At 36.9% G+C, this 21,919-nt stretch overlaps 1 protein-coding gene across 1 annotated transcript in view; it reads right to left on the reverse strand.

The window, feature by feature from the left end:
• Nucleotides 1-21,919, reverse strand: part of Ulk4 (unc-51 like kinase 4) — a 516,944-nt gene that overhangs the window by 258,467 nt on the left and 236,558 nt on the right. The window contains exon 32 of the mRNA XM_071600065.1: nt 2,154-2,202. Coding sequence (XP_071456166.1) covers nt 2,154-2,202 — 49 coding nt within the window. The remainder of the gene's footprint in view (nt 1-2,153; nt 2,203-21,919) is intronic.

The following is a 21,919-nucleotide window of genomic DNA, read 5'->3' on the forward strand; positions in this document are numbered from 1 at the left end:
TCCCTACCACAGTCACAATCGCATGACAAGGGCTTAAACTGTGGCAGTGACTAATTAATTAAACTTTCACTTCAGTGTAAAATATGAAGCACTTGCTAGGTGCTCAGTACACAAACATTAATATATTTAAGTAACCTACAAGAAAGAATTTTCTATATCAGAATTTTAGACCTTGAGATGATAGACAAAGGGTAGAATGAAAATTTCTTCTCACAAAAGATGAATTAACCTTAGCAGTTTAGAAAGCCTCCTGCCACAAAGATGAATCACATCTATCCGTTCTAAATACACATACACACACACACACACACACACACACACACACTTACTTATTTTGGGGGTGGAGAAAGGGAGAAAGTAGTGGGGAATGAACCGGGGGGCTCTCTACCACTGAGCAACATCCCCAACCCTTCTTTTTTGAGACAGGGACTTGCTAAACTTCCCAAGCTCCTCTTGAAATTGTGATCCTCTTGTCTCAGCCTCCCAAGTTGCTGGAATTACAGGTATGCACCACTGTGCCTAACTCCATTCTGGCTTTAGAAGTCTACAACACTGGTTACTTTTCAAATGCATACTAAATGTGGTGGTCTGGATGGTTTGGGTGGCTGGTCCCACTCCCAACCATGTGGCCAAACTTAGCACCTTGCTGTACACGATCCTCCAAAACAAATCCGCAAGTATTGTTCATCCTTCCTACTAAAGGTGTCTATTAGTATACCACTTGGCAAAACCTAAAACTCTGCTTTAGACAGCTCCCAATCACATTTCTCCATCTCCGTTTTCTATATCCCTTCTCCTGATACTGCCTGAAACCCCCCTTGTATTCAGTCCAGGCTCTCGTCTTGTATATTCCATTCAGCATGGCAGCTCTATTCCATCTGGTCACCAAAGCCATACTTTGAGAATGCTGCCCCTTACTACCCTTACTCCTCATCCAATGTCAAAAGCTGAGTGCTATGGTTTGAAGATGTCCCTTCCAAAATTCAAGTATTGTCAATGTGACAGTATTATGAAGTGAGGCTTCAGGAGATGTTTAGGCTATGAGCTCTCCTCCCTCCCCAGTGGGAGGCTTCACACAGCATCATGCATGCTTGCCCTTCCACCTTCTGCCATGTGAGGCACAGCTTGAGGGCCCTCACCAGATGCCAAATGCTGGTACACTGATTTTGGACTTTCCAGCATTTAGAACCATAAGAAATGAGTTTCTTTGCTTTATAAATTACCCAGTGTGTAGAAGTTTATTAGCAGTGCAAATGGACAAAGATACTCAAGATAACCCAGCCAGCATTCCTGAAAGGGAAAGGGGCACCTGTAGCTAAGAAAAAATGCAGTTTTTATGACATAGTCATAATAGCATAGAAAAAAATTTTGTTCTAGTATTTGAAGATGATTCAAGAAAATTTATCATGTGACAAAGCTAATGAAGCTAATGCTCCATTGATGGCCATGGTAGGTTAGATTGACCTGGCTGCAGAAAGTTACCCACCATTGTGTCTTTTTCTGTCATTGAGTTCTGGAGGTAACACACTTGGTAAACAGAGATAACACACCCATGAACAAAAGAACCTTTTGCCAAGGGCACTCCTTTGCTCTAAACACCAACTACATTTTCAGCCTAATTCTGGGGGTGAATAGGGATCTAAATAGGGAGTTATTAGAAGTGACTCTACAAATAGGAGCCATAGATGATATTTAAGATGCATTCAATGAATAGAAAAAACATGGTATAAGAAAACTAAGCTATTCTAAATTCTAAAGAAGACAATTTTCTAACCAGGCATAAAACTGATGGTTTGGTACTCAGTAATGTTCATATTGAGCATCAGAAAATTAATACCAAGTATGGCAATAATCATCCTGCCCTCTCTCCACAAACCAAACTCAAATAAGGCATTCTATGCTGAAAACACATATTATTCAATGGAAATAAGATGCAAATGACTTGTGAAAGGGCAGGTCATTAAATAGTGTCTCTATACAATTTCAGAGCATATCATCCCTTTACAGATAAGAAATCTAAGAGATCTAATGAGGTTAAGTGAGATGATAAAGAAGATTCTTTGAGTTAGAATCTGGGATTTAAAAAAAAAAAAAAGATAGCTTGGTAAAAATCTTTAGACTTTTAAAATTTCACAGCCCATTTCCTTTCTTACCAGAATTACTTCAAAAATGAGTGGGATCAGTTTGCTTTCTTCCACAAGTCTGTTAAAAAAAAAAAGATAACCACACATTACAATGTGTATATTTAAACTATACATTACAATATATGTATTTAAGCTATTGCCCTGATGCGGAACAAGGAAGTCCCTGTGTTTAACTGTTAAATTCTGTAACCAAGAAACATTATGATTAAATGTTCGCTTTTAATACACTGAACTATAGCTATTAAATACAAGAAATATGAGTCTTCTTTAAAAGTGACTACTATCTTGGTCTTATTCATCTATAAAAGTGAAATCTTAAATAGACTGATATTTTAATGTGAAAATTAATTAAAATTCACAATTATTATAAAGAATATCAAAAAGATTTGCCAGTTCAAAGAATGTAACCAATCCTCACTACAGTTAAATTATAAGCATGTGACACTGTAATTTTTTATATATGCCTCATTAGCTGTCTTCTCGGCATTAATGAATTAATGTACAATGAATTTTAATGGCCTTTAATTTTTAAAAAATTGGACACCAATCATCCAATACACTCTAGGCACTCTCCCTCATCAAATCTAGTTATAAATTTTCATCAATTGTAACAGAATAATTTTTTCATGCAATTTAAGAGAAACTAGCCTTGATAACACCAGAACAATTCAAAAGTCAGTTTTTATTAAGAACAATATTTCAATCTTTAAATAGTCCTTTAATCCTGGGTTCAGCAAACTTTTTGCTGCAATAGTCCACATAGTAAATATCTTCTGTTTTGCAGGCCACACTGTCTCTATAGCAACTACTCATCTGTCATCACAATGTGAATGCAACCATAAATAATACAGAAACAGTTCATGTTTATGTTCCAACAAAACTTTATTTACAAGAAACAGACAATGGGCCATTTGGGGGCCACAAGCTTGCTGGCTCCTACTTCTAACAAAAAAATCACTCTATTGTAATATTTTATTAGAATTAACTTCGTATGATAAACTACAAAGCTTAAGATGAGCATATTGCATTTGTTGTAGATATGTGCAGTTTGTCTATTTTACAAAAAATACCAGGTGGAAACAATTTTATCATCTGTTTCCCAGTAGCTTGTTCACAGTAACACATGGATAAAAGAAATGCCTATGAGATTAACCATTAAAAATATCAGTGTTTACAAATCTGTGTCAAGGTAAGAGATGGAGAGGTTTCCCAATGACTAAAGCAGTTAGAGAGACCTATTTCAAAAATTAAATGTGATTACTGTTCCCCGCAGCATCATTCACAATAACCAAGATATAGGAACAACCTGGGTGCCTACAATGAATAAGTGGATAGAGAAAGTGTGGTGTAAACACATGACAGAATAATTTTCAGTTGTTAAAAGGAAGGAAATTCTGTCATAGATGAATCCAGAGGATGTTATTCTAAATGAAATAAGCCCACACAGAAAGAAAACACTACATGATCTCACATATCTGTGGAATCTTTAAAAAGTCAAATTCATAGAAGTAGAGAATAGAACAGTGGATACCAGAGAGGCTGGGGCCAGAACTGGACAGGGAAAGGGGACACATTAGTCAAAGTGTACAAAGTTCAGTCTGCCCAGAGGAACAAGTACTTGTGTAATATTGCATAGCTCAGTTACTATGCTAGTAAACAATATATTTTCTACTTCAAAATTTCTAAAATATTTTAAATGTTCTTACCACAAAGAGTATATGCAGTAATGAATATATAAGTCTGATTTAATCTTTGCATGATGTGTGTATATATATATATAACATAAAATTACATTTTATCCCACAAATGTATACAATTATTATTTGTCAATTTAAATAAAATAAAATTTAAATAACAAAATATTTAAAATAAATATGTAATTTCTGTAAGGGGAAAAAGGTTTTGATTACAAGTTGTAAATTCATGTATATTTTCTCACTTTCCTGGGCAATGGAAGTCTCAGATGTGAGGATGTAGCACCTCACACTAAGCCTGGGTAGGATGAGATAAGCACAAGCTAAAGACCAAGCACAACTTCAGGTCCAGCACATTCATCATCTTCTTTCTCACTTTCCTAAATGTTAACTCTCTATTTTACTAACTTTGTCTTAAGTCTTCATGATATAAAATATCATTAGGTCCAGGATAAAATATCCAAGGGCATATATCTCAAAGTTATCCTAGCAATTAAGGCCAAGAAAGTCCCAAGAACAAAGGTACCACTAATTCTCCAGTGATAACTAGAAGTCCAAGTCCCCCTCTATTTATTAGAGGCTGCTGCATCATTCAGATATAGAAGCGTGCACTCACAAGACCAACCTGTTCATTTAAAAATATAATAAGTTATAACCAAACTAAACTACCATAATTCATACTTAAAAATTAGAATACATTCTTCTCCAGATCTCTGCATAATGAGCAGGCTGGATTGTCTTCAAAGTCCCCTCTAAAATGTAAAACTCCAGGCTTTACGTTCTTCTGAACAGTCAAAAATGACAAATTTTGTTCCTTGATTTAACATAATTCAGAGTCACACTGGTAAATTAAAAGGGAACTCAAGCAAAGTTTTAAAATGTCATTAAAAATTCTATATTGTTTTCTATGATTTATGAACTAACCTTACATGTAACTCTAAAGCAAATAAAGAACCAGGGTGTCTGCAAACCTTTACAACTATTGAAGACTCTATTTTTCAAAATTGTGGAAAGTGATTAACAAGTGGACAATGAGATGAATATGCTGGGTTTAATCAGTACTTAAAAATTAAAAATGAAGCAAAGAATATCCTGAAGTGCCAAACCTAGTACTGTTCTGTATCTGTAGTATGCTGGACAGGGGCAAAAAATGGTTATTTATTCATTTTATTTCACAGTGAGTTGTAGATGAACATCTGATATCTAAAAATTTGAAGAGACTCTTTGTACACTGCTTTTGCTCTATAAGATGCTGACAATAATGAAAGCTGGCTGAAGGGCTGATAGAAATTCGTTGAATTACTTTTGCAACTTTTCTGTATAGATAAAGCTATTACAAAATAAAATGTTTTTCTTTGAGTCTTCTCTTTGAGAGGAAGAGTCTATGTCTTCTGCCTTTAAACCTCGGCAGAATTGTGACTGCTTTGACTAACAGTAGCATAGAAAAGATAGTTTGTGATTTCATCCTATACTCTCTATATCTTTTTCTGAATTTTCTTTTAAGTCATTTATAGTATTTTATAAAAATATTTATTCTAGGGGCTGGAGTTGTGGCTCATTGGTAGAGCACTTGCCCTGCATGTCTAAGGCACTGGGTTTGATTCTCAGCACTGGATATAAATAAATAAAAATAAAAGTCCATCAACAACTAAAAAAATATTTTTAAAATCCTCTGAAAGGGAAATGAGGAAAACTACCCCATTTACAACAACCTCAAAAATAAAGTAAAATACTTGGGAATCAACCTAACAAAAGAGGTGCAAGACCTCTACAACAAAAATTACAGAATGCTAAATAAAGAAATTAAAGAAGACCTAAGATGGAAAGATCTCCCTTGTTCTTGGATATGCAGAATTAATATTGTCAAAATGACCATACTACCAAAAGCATTACACAGATTTAATGCAATTCCAATCTAAATCCCAATAACATTCCTCATAGAAATAGAAAAAGCAGTCATGAAATTCATCTAGAAAAATAAGAGACCCAGAATATCTAAAGTAATCCTTAGAAGAAGAGTGAAGCAAGTGCCATCATTATAACAGACTTTAAAATATACTACAGAGCAACAGTAACAAAAACAGCATGGTATTGGCACCAAAATAGACCTGTAGACCAATGGTACAGAATAGAGGACACAGAGACTAATCTACATAATTACAGTTATCTTATATTAGACAAAGGTTCCAAAAACATACATTGGAGAAATGGTGCTGGGAAAACTGGAAATCCGTACGCAACAAAATGAAATTAAACCCCTATCTCTTACCATGCACAAAGCTCAACTCAAAGTGGATCAAGGATCTAGGAATGAAACCAGAGACACTGTGCCTAAAAGAAGAAAAAGTAGGCCCAAATCTCCATCATATCGAATTAAGCCCCTACTTCCTTAATAAGACTACTATAGCACCAGAATTAAAATCAAGAATTAATAAGTGGGATGGATGCAAACTAAAAGGCTTCTTCTCAACAAAAGAAACCATCAGTGAGGTGAACAGAGAGCCCATAGCTTGGGAGCAAATTTTTACCACACACACACACACACACACACACACACACACACACACACATCAGACAGAGCCCTAATCTCTAGGATATATAAAAAAATCAAAAAGCTAAACACCAAAAAAACAAATAACCCAATCAATAAATGGGCCAATGAATTGAACAGACACTTCTCAGAAGGTGATATACAATCAATCAACGAATATATGAAAAAATGTTCAACATCTCTAGCAATTAGAGAAATGAAAATAAAAAGTATTCTAGGATTTCATCTCACTCCAGTCAGAACGGCAGCTATTAAGAATACAAACACAGGGCTGGGGTTGTGGCTCAGCAGTAGAGCACTCACCTAGCCCATGCGAGGCCCTGGGTTCAATTCTCAGCACCACATAAAAATAAATAAAATAAAGGTATTGTGTCCAACTACAACTAAAAAAAAAAAAGAATATAAAACAAACAATAATTGTTGTCAAGAACGTGGGGGGAAAGGCACACTCATACATTGCTGGTGGGACTGCAAATTGATGCAGCCAATATGAAAAGCAGTATGCAGATTCCTTGGAAAACTGGAAATGGGACCACCTTTTGACCCAGCTATCCCACTCCTCAGTCTATACCCAAAAGGATTTAAAAACACAGCCACATCAATGTTTACAGCAGCACAATTCCCAATAGCTAAACTGAGGAACCAACCTAGATGCCCCTCAACAGATGAATGGATAAAGAAAATGGAATATTACTCAGCAATAAAAGAGAATAAAATCATGGCATTTGCAGGTAAATGGATGGAGTTGGAGAACATAATACTAAGTGAAGTTAGTCAATTCCAAAAAATCAAATTTTTCTCTGATATAAGGAGACTCATTCACAGTGGGGTTGGGAGGGGGAGCATGGGAGGATTAGACCAACTCTAGATAGGGCAAAGGGGTGGGAGGGTGAATGAGAGTAGGAAAGACAGTGGAATGAGATGGACATCATCACCCTAAGTACATGTATAAAGACACGAATGGTGTGTATATACTTTATATACAACCAGATATGAAAAATTGTGTTCTGTATGTGTAATATGAATTGTAATGCATTCTGTCATACATAACAAGTGAGAATAAAAACTTTTAAAAAATAGTCTGAATACCATTTGATGCATAACTAACAACTGCAAACTTATTAGCATAAAGAAATAACCATTTTCCAATGCTTATGGATTCTACGAGTTATGAATTTGGACAGGGCACAGTGGGGATGAACTGTCTTTGTTTCATGATGTCTGGGGCCTCAGCTGGGAAGACAAGAGCTTGGGGTGCCTACCACAGCTCCTCTGTCTGGCTAGGCAGGAATAAGTAAAGGAAAGCTCCATTAACTGTTCGCCTGAGGGTCTACTGCTGCCCTCTCCCTGTGGCCTTGGACACTCCAGCATGACAGCTGGCATTGAGAGGGTGCTTCTGAGCAGAGAGTGTCTGAAGAGTGAGCACTCCAAGAAAACCAGAGGGAAGCCACACGGCCTTGCCTAACCCAGCCTGGAAGTCATGTAGTGTTGATTTCTCTGGGTTCTAAGTGGGAACAAGTGAGTCATTAAAGTAGTCCAGAATCAAGTGGAAGGCAACTAGACTCAAACTCTTGGCAAGATGTGGCATAGTCTCTTTATAGAAAAGAGTGTAGGATAAGAGATATTTTCATGGCCATCTTTGTAAAACAGTCTGTAACAAATAGAAAATGTTTAAAATATTTCTTCACCACAGTCTGAACAACTCTAGTTTAGAGAGTCAGAAACCAGTTAATAGGTCACTAAAATGCTATAAGGGGGGAAACTGTGGGCATTATAGTATCACAAAACAAAGTCATACACACTTATTAGTTCAACATTCTGTGGGTCAGATGTCTATGTTAACCTCTCACAGTCATACAAAGCCAGAATCCAGGTGTCAGTTAAGCCATGCTCTATCTGGAGGCTGAGTATGGAAGGGATCTATTTTCAGCCTCCTCTTGTTGGCAAAACCAGTTCCCTGTAGGAGAACTGAGGTCCCTGTTTCCTTGCTGGCTGCCAGCTAGGGACCCTTCTCATCTCCTTCATTCCTTTCCATTTGACTCCACTATCTCAAAACCAGGAAAGGAGGCTCTCTTCCATGTCCAATCCTTCTCAAGCTTCAACTCTCTTTGGCTTTTCCATCTCTGAACACTAGGCCAGACTTCAAGGATTCTTATGATTGGTCAGGCCCAGCCAGATATTCTCTATATTTTAAGGTCAACTAATGTGGGACCTGAACTACATCTATAATAACCCTTCACAACAGCACTAAATTAATGTTTAATTGAATAATTAGAAGAAGGGTTACAAGGACCAGGGGCTGGGAATCTTAAAGGCCATCTTAGAATTCTGTCTATTTCAGGTCTAAACTTGTTCCCCAATCCAGTTCGATCTTGGCCCTGCTTCCCTTCCTAAAATTAATTCATATTTGATTCTCTGAATAAGCCATTTCTGGTCAACTTGCATATCGACCCCAAACAGAAGCTGGACTTGGTTTAGTTTTCCAACACTACTGGTTAGGAGTTTTAGATTTCATATTTGTTCTATAACTGACTGAGCATTATACTACAAATATAGCTTTTGTGTTTACATAATTTACCAGTCTAGTGGACCAATGACAGTCATTTTAAATTAAAAATCTCTAAAATCAACTTGAATTTCAAATTACTGATTCAGTGAACCAGCTTCAAAAAGAAATGGTTTCCTAATGTTTATAGTATGATATTATGTCTACCCTGAAAGCAATAACATTTGCAGCTTTTCTCCTTGAAATGCTTGCCCTTGCCTGCAATGCTTGCTAATCCACTTACACAGAATTGCAGAACACTTTAACAAAAATGGAATAATATATACTAGGAATTGTTTTTCACACATACTAAAACGGGAAGGGTTGATATTTTAGGTTTTGCACGAATAAATTTTAGATCCAGCCATTTTACAAAGATCTACAGTATCTTAGGAGCAGACATTATTATTCTTCCCTGAGGATGTTTATATCCCAGAAGGCACAAAACATATCAAAATAACTTAATTCAAGTTATAAGGCTGACTGCTTCATTCACTAAAAAAGTCCCAGAATTAAGTTACTATATGAAGATATATTAGAATGTACCTCCTACATAAAGAAACTTCCCACTGCCTAAAATAGCATGAAAAAGATGAATTTTAGCAAGAAAAATTTTGGTGAGATTAAAAGCAAGTGTTTTCCAACAGGAAGAATATTTTAAGCAGAAATAGAAGAATTTTATGTTGCATACACTACTTTGCAAAATATTTTTACACCTAATACCTCAACAGATGCTCAATACGGTCCTGTGATAATCCACATCTATTGAACGAAACAGGACTACAAAGTGTAACTATCACAGAAAACACAGAAAGTGAAATGAGTGTACTGTAGTCAAGAGGATCTCCACACAGCATGCAGAACTTTTTTTTTCAAGGTATCCCTGATGCCTCCAAACTGCAGACACTGGCATATACCTGAAAGTCCTATTTATCCAGGGCTTAACATGAATTGCCCCTACACAGGCAGCAATGCTCTTGATCACCAGCAGAGGGCTGTGGCCCCTCATTCCCACATCCTGCCAGTGCTTTCAGTTCTACCTGGGTCCAGAACCTCCTCACCACTTCCCTTCCTGTCTTTCTGAAGCCTGTGGCTCTGCAGCGGGTCTCCTTTCTCTAAGGATTCTGTGAACCCTTGGCATTCTCTGCAACATGTGACTCTATATCCATCTCACAGCTCATGTTGAAACTACAGCAAAAGAGGCATGTTCATTCTTGCACCAAAATGGGGAGGAGACTTAACATAAAGAGAAAGTATCAGTAAGATAAAAGGATTAATAGTAGCACAGACCAAGGCAAGTCCCTAAGAGAATCATCCAATTGTATATATGGTCAGATTTTATTTCCTCCTACAGATATAATTACTATTCTTTATTATTGGGTTCATATCAAATGAGATATTTTAAATATCGCTTTCAATGTCATGAATCTGTTTGTTATAGTCTTTCTTGTCCTTTTCATGAAATGAAAACAAAATTTTTTTGTTTTGGATTCTATTTGGAATCAGACTGAGATTTCTCCCATTCATTCAATAAATATGTATTTAGTGCCTCTTAGTGTCATGCTCTGGCTAAATGAGAGCAACATTAAGTATTATAAGTTGTATGATTGATATTTAAAGTTAAAGATCCATAAAGGGGCCGAGCGCCATGGCTCATCCCTATAATCCCAAGGGATTGGGAGGCTGAGACAGGAAGATCGCAAATTCAAAGCCAACCTCACCTTTTTGCTTAGCGAGGCGCTAAGCAACTCAATGAGATTCTGTCCCTAAATAAAATACAAAATAGGGCTGATGATGTGGCTCAGTGGTCAAGTGCCCCTGATTTCAATCCCCAGTACCCCACCCCAAAAAAATTCCATAAAAGGGGGCTGGGATTGTGGTTCAGCGGTAGACTGCTCGTCTAGCACGTGCGATGCCCTGGGTTCAATCCTCAGCACCACATAAAAATAAATAAATTAATTAAATAAAGGTATTGTGTTCAACTACTTCTAAAAACAAATATTTTTTTTAAAACTCCATAAAAGTAGAAAAGGAAACAGAATCCTCTGAAGAGCTGGGGTAAGGGCTTCGAAGTGCAACCAAACCAATAATGACAATGGTAACAAACAGGGATTACAGCTACTATGTGGAACATTACAGTTCAGAGGCATTATTAGTCCTTTTTTCTTCAGATGAGAAATGGAAGTACAAAGAAGTTGAATAAATGGATTAAGTGGCAAGTAATAAGGCAACTTAAATGCGAGTTCACATTCCACAATATAGGTTACTGCTTGAGGTATACAGAAATAGGTTATTTTTTAAAATATTTTTTTAGTTGACAGAACTTTATTTTTATTCATTTACATGCGGTGTTGAGAATCGAACCCAGTACATCACACATGCTAGAAAAGCACTCTACCACTGAGCTACAACCCCAGCTCCAGAAATAGGTTATTGACAGAGACAGAGGGACAGGTAAGCAGGGGAAAAAAGCAGAGAGCAATGAAGTATGTCCTGGGAAAAAGCCGCAGCATGGAAAAGCAAAACCATGGCTCAGTAAGCACAATGGAAAGCAAGTTTATTACATATGTGGACGAGGTAATAAGAGGATCAGGCTGGAGGAGTAGGCGAGTGCAGGTCCTGCTAAGAATACTGCAGAGAAGCTTGAACATGATCCTCTGGGTGAGAATTGGCAAACTACAGCCTGCAGGCCATATGCTGTTGGCTACCTGTATTTGTATAGCCCACAAACTGAAAACAGTTAGAGATTTTTAAATAGCTGAAGAAAAAAAATTTTAGACTGTAATATATAAAAGTTATATGAAATTAAAATTTCAGCTTCTAGAAATAAATTTTTAGTGAATCATAGCCATGATCCTTCCTTTACACACTGTCCATGACAGCACTGAGTAGCTCCAACAGAGACCATATGGCCTGCAAAGCCTAAAATATTTACTACCTGGCATTTTACAGGAAGTTTACTGAGCTCTGTTCTAGGTGACTGGGTGTCATGGTGGGTTGGGATAAGGCAAAGTGATATCATTAGTAGCATTTTATGTCTCCAATCGGGAGAATGGCCTGGAGAAAAACAGGATCAGTGAGCAGACAAGGAGTACTCTCAAGATAAGAGGTGATAAATCAGTCAAAGTAGGAATCCGTAAGAATCTATAGGAAAAGATGAGATACACTAAATGAGATTGTAGCAAGAAAACTATTGGATACAGGAAAAAGATCTAGAATGATTCCAAGTACTTGATTTGTGCTCCCAGGAGCCACCAAGAGTGATACAATAAACATCACAAGAAGCAATCTCATTTATTGGAGCTCCCTATGTGTGGAAGCACTGTGCTTAGTACTTTGAGTCACTTAATCCTTCCTGTGAGGCAGGAATTAACCTGACCCTGCAAAGGGGAAAAACTCACATTGAACCTTATTCAAGGTAACACAACCAAACGGTTTCAGAGTTCAAAAACTTAACTGCTCTGAGATACTGTTCTAAGATAATATACAGAGGAACAGCATGTTTGGATAAGAGATTAATTAAGTTTGAAAAGAGGAGTGAAAGACTCAAGGCAGAAACCCAAGACATATCAATACTTAAAAAGTTACTAGGAAAATATAAAATAAAAAGCAGTGGTCACAATATTCACGAGCTGGGAAGAAGGAATGTCAATGGCAGTAGAATGGAAGAGAGTAAAAATGAAAATAAAAAATAATAAAGCTTAACACCCTGTTCACTTTTTAATTGTAGATGGATGCAATGCCCTTTATTATTTATTTATTTATTTATTTTAATGTGGTGCCGAGGATCAAACTCAGTGCCTCACACATGCTAGGCAAGCGCTCTACCACTGAGCTATGACCCCATCACTCTTGATGTTCAGAGTTTAGATTTGATTCCTTATTCCTGTAGGTACATTATTATTAACTTTAGCAACCCTAAGCTCATTTTAGGAGCTATTTCTTAGATCAACTTGTGATTCTATGGTGCTAAGAATAGAGAGCAATGATCAACTTGAAACCACTGAACTAATGTTATTCTGCTGACTATGAAACCACAGATGGGTGATTGATCATCATTCAAGCTCATGTTTCCTAGAACCACCAGACCCTGTGTGTGTGTGTGTGTGTGTGTGTGTGTATGTATGTGTGTGTGTGGAGCAAATTTCCAGTTTTGTCCCAACTACAGCAAATAATTATTTTTAAATATTTTATATAACTATATAATGTTATTTGCATAAAATGTATATAAGTATAGTAAGATAAATATAATATTTCATTAATGTTATCTAGGGGAAAAAGTATTACAATGAAAATATATAATGCCACCATTGTCTTTTTCTCTATCCATGTAAGACACAGTATCAAACCTATCTTCAAAATAGCAGCTACCATTCACTGGGCATGAACTCTGTGTTGCACTGAGCTCTGTGCTTGAACATCCCTGCCTCATTCAACACCTATGAATTCTGAAGTTTTGTCCAATTACAGAGGAAGACACTGAGGCACAGGCTGCTGAGGCAATTTGTTCAACCTGCAAAGTCAGTCATGAATCTGAGATTAGAACTGGAATCTGCCACTATCAGAGCCTATAAAATACATCATATTGGGATGGGAATTGGGAGAAAAGTCCAAATTCTAGTGATTTTCTTAACATTTTAAAAACAAGTTTCCATGATGTTAAATATTCATATAAAATATGAGTTGTTCTATATTTACAGCTTTCTAAACTATCCACTTATTTAACAGTGTTCCATCCCCCTCTGGATGGAACACTGTTTTACACGATCTATTCTTATACATTAGAATGAAAATAAAGGTAGTAGGGCTAAGGGATCACTTCAAATGAATTTCAATTCTGAATTTCCCTAGCTTTGTATTCCTGGAAATTTACATAAACTTTGAGCTTTATCTTCACCACATGCAATACTACCACATGCCAGTGAAGCTTTCAGCATTGTCTGGTACATTAAAAAAAAAAAAAAGTCCTCCAAAAAGAGATACTGGCTGTCTTTACTTTTAATGTTATCATTTCAAATAATGTTTTAGGAGGCATTCTTGTAAGTACATATTTATATGTACTTTTTACTATTTTCTCAGGATGTATTCCTAAAAGTAGAATCAAAGATATTTAAGATTTAATCTTTTTGTCTTTTTGATAGCCACTCTGACAGATATTAATTTGCATTTCTCTAATGATTAGTGATGTTGACCATTTTTTCATATACCTACTGGCCATTTGTATGTCTTTTTTTTTTTTGGGGGGGGGGGGTTCAGTGTACTGGGTACTCTACCACTGAGCCGCTTCCCCAGCCTTCTTCATTTTTTATTTTGAGACAGAGTCTTGCTAAGTTGCAAGACTGGCCTCAAACTGAAGATCCTCCTGCTTCAGCATTCCAAGCAGCTGGGATCACAGATTTGCACCCTTACACCTGGCTATGTGTCTCCCTTTAAGAAATATCTATGCAAGTCCTTTGCCCAATTTTTTTTTTCATCAGGTTGCTGTCCTACTGTGAATTGGAGTTTCTTATATATTTTAGATACTGACCTCTTATCAGATGCATTATTAGTTTGCAAATATTTATTCCTATTCTATAAGTTGACTTATCTTCTGATCACTGTTTCCTTTAGCTGTACGAAGCTTTTCAGTGTAATGTAATCTCTCGTTTGTCTGTTTTTGCTTTTGTTGCCTCTACTTTGGGGTTTAAGGGATATACTAATTTAAAAGGCAAGCAGCAGTATATGAAAGTGAATTTCATATTTCATTAGACTCTCAAGTACTTTAAAAAAAAATGATGTGGCTTTCCTTCTCAGTTAACTTGCTATCTTAACATAATTTTCTTCGCTTATTAATGAGGTAAGTCTTTCACATGTTTATTGTGAGGAACTGGCTTTTCATGTCCTTTTCTATTTTCCCTTTGGGCCTATGCTATGTTTGAATCTCATGAAAACCCAATGAAATCTATCCCTACAACCTGCCCGAATGGTTAGGCAGGATATACAATGAGGCTGAGAAAATAAAATAGCAGGAAAACGTGGTATATTCTGAGGGTATGAAATGTCTCAGCAGCATTTACCTCTCTGAAGAACCGTGACTAATCGACTTGACTGCCTGGTTTTTTCCCCCCTATGTAATAATATGCCACAGCAAAGAATGCTAAGTGGCAACACATGTTCAAGATGGTATTAAAAATGTCCCAAGAAAGTCGCAGAATGTTATTTGACACTCAGACCACTGTCTAATCTGGCAGCTCTCTTTAATTATATCACAAAGGTTCCATCTGTACAGCAAACACTGATATATTCTGACCAATAACTGTCACCACACAGAATTAGAAGACTCTTGACATGGGAGAGGTTTGGTACTGAGACATGACTGATGTATCAAGGGTCTGTGTGTTAGACCTCACATTACATTCCATTCAGCTCATCTTCACCAAGCTGATTGACAGGGGCAGGTGTATGCAATATTCAAACAATGTATAACTTTATCAAGAGTAAATAAACAAGAAAGAATTCACAGCACAAGTACTTTGTTAATTCCAAAATGGCAGATCACCTTGATAAATCACCAAAAGGGTGTGGAAACATAGGAACAGAGCTTGCCATCCTACAACTTGCCAAATAAGAAATTTATTCTTTCAGAATTCAGGAGATACACAGATGGCATCAAGAAACTTTGTTCAGCCATCATTTCTAGAGTCAGGATGCCATAAACTGATGGTTTTGCAGGCTGTAAATACAAATAAATAATGATTGCTGAATTAGACTCGATGACCAAACACAAAATATATGGGTGTCACAGAAATGCTTTAATTTGAGACAATGTTTTCTTCTGCCTCTGTTTGCAGTGGTGCACAGTTTGACACCATCAGAAGCAAAATAAATCTTCATTACCAGTAGAAAATAACCAAAAGGTAATAACTGATCAGTCAAAATTCAAAAAAGCTAACAAGAAAAACTGGAAACTCCCACCAAGCAAGGAAAAACATGTGTATCAGTTAAAACAAACTGTCCCTACGTCATTATTTGGATCCAATGCCACTGTCACCTTTTCACATTCCTTAAAAATTAAGCAATGAAGTGAAGATGTTAATCTGATGTTAAATAAATAATTTAAAGAATATTCCTTTTAAATTCTGAAAATATTGATGCCTATAGTGTCTAGAAGAGGAAATGGAACAGTATAAGAATAAAGTGTATTGTTTTAATACTAAACCTTGTGTACATATAAGAAACCAAGTGTTTCATCAAAACACATCAACATTTGGATGGCTAATCGCCTACGAAAGCCTGTGAAGGTTTGAGTTTCATCAATGCCACCATGACTGCCGTCTTCAATTCCGCACTGACATCCTCATCCTAACACTCAGGGAAGTCCCACAGATGCAGAGACCACTCACAGCTCTCTGTCAGCACAAACCCCACAACTAAGACATTTCTTAGCACTTTGTAGATTGAGGAGGCTGCCAGTGAACTTAATTCAACGTGAAATCAGGAGCCAGAACAGAGCTCAAATCCTGGAAGGACGGGGAAGAAAGAGGTAGAACTGATCCAGGAACTAGAATCACACCATGAATCCAATTCTAGCAGGAGCTGCAGGATGGTGAAAAGCAAAGAAGGTGCCAGAACCTCAAGATGGATGATGGCAGAGGGAAATGAAGGAGAAACATGCTTTTGTCATTATCCACATGATACTAAGGCTAACTGTGCTGAGAAACTGAATTGCTCTTAGATGTAAATGTGACACAATGAGACTTACAGCAGAGTTTGACTTTAAAGTCCACTGTGATAGTGACTTGTGTTCCAAAATAAAAGCAGCTCTACTGAGTAGAACAAAAAACAATGGACCAAGAGGTCCACTAATTTGCTCAAATTGTTAAATTTAATGATTAATTTGATCTTGCTTCAAGTGAATTGTGGGGGATGGGACAAATTGCCTCTAGAGCCCCCATTTTCTTCCTGCATAAAATGAAGACACTGGCCTAACCATGTCTTTTTACCCTGTACAATGGATGTTCTGCATCTTGGGGCCTGGAGGAAACATACAGCCGAGGGCTAGCCAATTCCTAGAGAAAGCAAACAGCCCACCTTTCAGCAGATTTCCTATGCAAACCAACCAATCCAGAGCTCCTACCTTTACACACCTCCTTAATTGAGCTTTGAAAACTCTTGGCCACTATTCATCTGCCATAATCCCTCCAGAGACAGGTACAGATACAGGTTGTAGGGTCAGCCCTTACAACTCAGAGCCACTCAAGTTGTCAAACCAGCCAATCCTAAACCTATTTACTGTTTTACCTGTTCTTTTCCACATAAACCACAATAAAGGTCTCTATCCACATCTTCCTGTGCTTCCTGATTACCCTGATGCTACCCCCTTCTGCTCCCAGTATCGTGGTGCTCCCTCCTCTTGGGATCCGAGTCTAATAGACTATCTTTTCAATGTCAGTCATCTCATTTTGGTTGGCTTTACCCTACCTGAATAATAAAATCTACATTTTAAAACAGCTAAATGATCTCCAAAGTTCCATAAAGTTCTAAACAGCTGATATTTTTATGTTCATATATATCGTTTTATTCTTTAGACCAAGAGTTGGCACTTTCTGAAAAGTTTCAAAAGTAAATATGTGGGGCTTTGGCAGACATAAGGATCTCTGTATCACAGTTGTATCTCGGTTTGTAAGTTTTACAATGCTTTAAAAATGTAAAAACCACTCTTACCTCACAAGCCATACAAAATAGGCTGCAAGCCTATTGGCCTTCTGGATCACAACCTGCCAATCCTTGCATTAGAGAAAAAGGGAAAGTTGACAGACCTTAGGATGGCTTGCAAAACCCAAAAAGCATCATTGACTCTGAACTCAGATTTAAAACCGCTGTACAATGCACAACTGGGGAATCAATATTTGTACAATAAATTCCAAATTGTTTCCTTGTAAATCTCACACTGGACAAAAAAAATTATTTCTAACCCAGAAATAATTGCTAAGTGCTCACATGACAATGAATTCACATCTACACTGAAAGAAAACAATGAGGAAATATCACTGCCTGAAATAACTACCTGAAATAACTCTGGCCAGATTCCAGTAGACACAACTTCAACAGGTTCACAAATCCAGAGAACCACAGCAAGCACAATATGTCTCCTCTGAATATACTTTTGCAACTTGTAAATTCCTCTAGAACCAGATAACATAAACACATCCAACTTAAATACATCAACACTTGCTTTAGAATTGGAGGTTCTATTTAACTAACAGCTTTCAAACATGGTTAAAGACCACAATTCATTAAACCAAGAAAGAAAAAAAAATTCCCAAAATGCTAATTTTTCAAGGGTAAAATAAAGGTTTATGCTAAGATCTATAAAAAGGACAATTTCAGTGGAAGAACACAAAATACCCCAGCAAAGCCAACAATTAGGACAATTTTTATTTCCAAATTTTTCCTAATTTTAATATCAATAATACACATTGGACAAGTACACAACACTAATCCTAAAATCAAGGCAGGGAGAGAAAGTGGGTGAAGAAAAAAAAGAAAACCTCTTGCCAGGCGCAGCAGTGCACAACTGTAATCCCAGTGCTCAGGAGGCTGAGGCAGGAGAGTCACAAGTTCAAAGCCAGTCTCAGGAAATCGAGGCACTAAGCAACTCAGTAAGACCCTATATCTAAATAAAATACAAAATACAGCTGGGGATGTGGCTCAGCGGCTGAGTGCCCCTGAGTTCAATCCCTGTTATGGCCCCCCTTCCCACCACTGGAAAAAAAAAAAAGACCAGAATTTTGATTCTTTTACACTTGCGTTATCTTCTGAAATTCCTCTAACTTTAGTAAGAAGCATAGAGGCGAACCCTATGTGCTGAGAACAATGGAACATGGGCTATGTCCACAAAAGAGGAAAGAGCAGGTTAAAAATGGATGCTCAAGAGTGCAGCCCCTGTTGGAGAAACCCTCTAATCTGCAGAGTGCTGGTGAGGAATAAGTAGGGAACCACACAAAGAGTGACCCTAAAATGGAAATGGGAGCCTCAGAGACTGGCTTGCTTCTCCTTATGAGGCTTTTCTGTATCCAAAGGCACCCTGAGAAGCAACATGTTGTTTCTGGAGAAGTCAATTTGTTCTAATTTTAAGAGTGAAGTTTTGCATTAGTAGTTATTTTACTCAAAGACATTTCATCCAAGGAAATGCTTTAGCTGTACAAATTGAGCTAAATGAGGAGGAGAAAACACTCTAAATGGCTTATTTTAATAACAGAAAAACATCTCGAACATAGCCAACATTTCTGAGGATTTGGGCTTTATTTTAACCAGTTATGAAATTGAAATTGAAATTTGTATAGAATTTTAAATCTACATCAAAATATGATAAAGCCAAATTAATATATATAAATGGAAAGGCAAACTCATGAATGGAGTGTTCAAAATGAGTTCACAAAAGAGGAAAGAGCAGGTTAAAAGATAAACCCCAAGATAAATCCTAAAAGAATGGCCCCTCCCCATGCAGTTTCTTTCAACTATTGAAAAATTTGTTTACACTATTTTATAGGGTACTAGAGATGTGGTCTGAATTCTTGTCACCAAACATTTCCACCTTCTGTCAAAGGGGGTCACCTCTTCTAGGAATACCTCCTTCAATTTTTCTTCCTCTGATCATGATGAAGAGGAGAAAGAAGGAAGGGAGAAGGAAGAGAGAAGGAAGGGGGAGAAAAAAGGGAACTCTTCTTTAACAGAGACACTTTAAAATTAAAAGCCCTAATTTCCCAAATTTCCTGATAAACTTTTTCTGCAGCTGAACTTCATCATGATGAAAGAGAATGAGGACAGAGGAAATGGCCCCAAAGCCTGAGCAGACACTAGTAAGGGCTGAAAACCTGAGTTCTATCATACACTGTATGTACACTCTGGCTAGCTCAGCTGGCTGAATATATATATTTATTTATCCTGGCTTCTGTTTCTAAAAATAGTAAGGCTTCTTTAGGACCTACCGCAGTAGATTAGCTACTTTCCCACTTTGGGCCACACTGAAATTAAATTTATTTTTCCTTTGCTTATGCAGGTGGGTAACTAAATGCAGGTCATGGGAAACCAGCAGGGCCTCTGGCCTGGGGTATCAGCAACACTTTTAAAGTACTGTCTATGGATCCAATGGTAAAAACTCTTTATTTTCCAGAGGAGGGAACTTAGGTACAGACAGGTTGACTAACTAGACTAAAATGACACAGCTAGCTGTGTTACAGTCATTTAGATGCTGCCATAATCTTAGGGACATGCAGGTCTGTCTGAAAATATTTCAACATTTAATAAAAGCAAATATAAAAAACTGTCACCTCCATTAAATGGTAAGCATCCTTAAGGTAAAAACTGTATCATATTCTTTATCCCTGTCATCATTCAGTAGATGCTGATAAGATGTTAAATAAATCAATGAATCAAGGAGTCAACAAATGAACCATCAATCAAAGAGGGAAATTACTTGGAAATAGGAGACCATAAGGCCAGAATATTTTTACTGAAGGATACACCACTGATTCACGATGAAGTTCATTTAAGAGATCCCTAAAAATTTTATTTTTCTAAAAAGCATTTTTATGATCTTGCCATAAAAGAAATGGCTTTAACATTTTGAGGAAACTAAAATGATAGCAATTTTTCCTAGGTATAGAATATAAACAATACTTTTGCAATTCAGAAAAATAGCTAAAGTTTGCTCCAAAGAACTCAAAGTTAAAATTCAATTTCTTTACGGAGGGAGATTTGCTGAAAGCTAATTAGCTCTTAATGGAAACAAGCTACTGGAGTAATGCTCTCTCAAAGAGGAATGGTTTGGTGCAACCTACTGTAAAATTAAGAAAGAAAGAAAGGGCAGAGCTCAGGAGAGTTAACAGATTCCCTCCGAGAGTAAAATTGCACTAATGTGGAAAACAATTTACCTCTCTGCTATAAACTCCGCAATAAACTAGATTTGCCAAACCAGAAGTGTTTTTGGTTTGTTTGTTTGTTTTAAACACGTCATATATGTCTTAGCCCACATTCTCTTGCTTTAACAGCATCCCTGAGACTATGAAATTTATAAAAGGAAGAAGTTTGTTTAGAATCACAGAAGTTTGTTTAGAATTTCTAGAGGCTGGGAAATCAAAGATTAGGTGGCCATATCCAGTGAGGGTCTTGTGCTGCTTCATAACATGCCAGAAGTCATAAGACATGTGGAGGAGAGAGAGAAGGCAGTAAAACTCCTACAGTAACTAACTCAGTCTCATAGGAATTAACCTATTCATTAGCCTATTCATGAGGGCCCCACCCCCATGGCCCAAGCATCTCCCATGAGGCCACACCAACCCATACTGCTGCACAAACTCTCAGGCACACACTGGAGCCATAGAAATATACAATGTAGATTTGATCAAGCATTTGCTTTATTTTGAAAAGGAAAAATAAACCTTTAATGGTACTAAGGTTTTTGAGGGTTTCCTTATCCAAGAATACTCCCATAAAATCAGAAAAACCACCTAAAAATGATAATGCTTCACTTGACACAGGGTAGCTTAATGTCCCAATGGTTATTATTTGGTATTCTAAACTCAGTGATTTCCAGCTACATTAAGATCTATACCCTTCAAAGAACATGATGCTAATGGATTCAATTAATAAGTTAAATTTAGAGAAGTGGGTCATGGTTATTTGTATATTAGAAATCTATTTGCACAAAACAGGTCGTTGTACTTGATATACATTTTGCAGTCAAGCTTTTTCCTAAAAACCACTGCTAGTATATGGGAAAGATCTCTGAGTTTAATGAGTTAGCATTTTATTTTTTTAAATTTATTATTTATTCTAACTTGTTATATAAGTCAGAATGCATTTCAATTCATAGTACACATATAGAGCAAAATTTTTCATGTCTCTGGTTGTGCACAAAATAGTTACACCATTTGTGTCTTCACATATGTACTTAGAGTAATGATGTCTATCTCATTCCACCATCATTTCTACCCTCATGCCC

The sequence above is a fragment of the Marmota flaviventris genome, chromosome 1, assembly GCF_047511675.1.
Source record: "Marmota flaviventris isolate mMarFla1 chromosome 1, mMarFla1.hap1, whole genome shotgun sequence".
Taxonomy (NCBI): domain Eukaryota; kingdom Metazoa; phylum Chordata; class Mammalia; order Rodentia; family Sciuridae; genus Marmota; species Marmota flaviventris.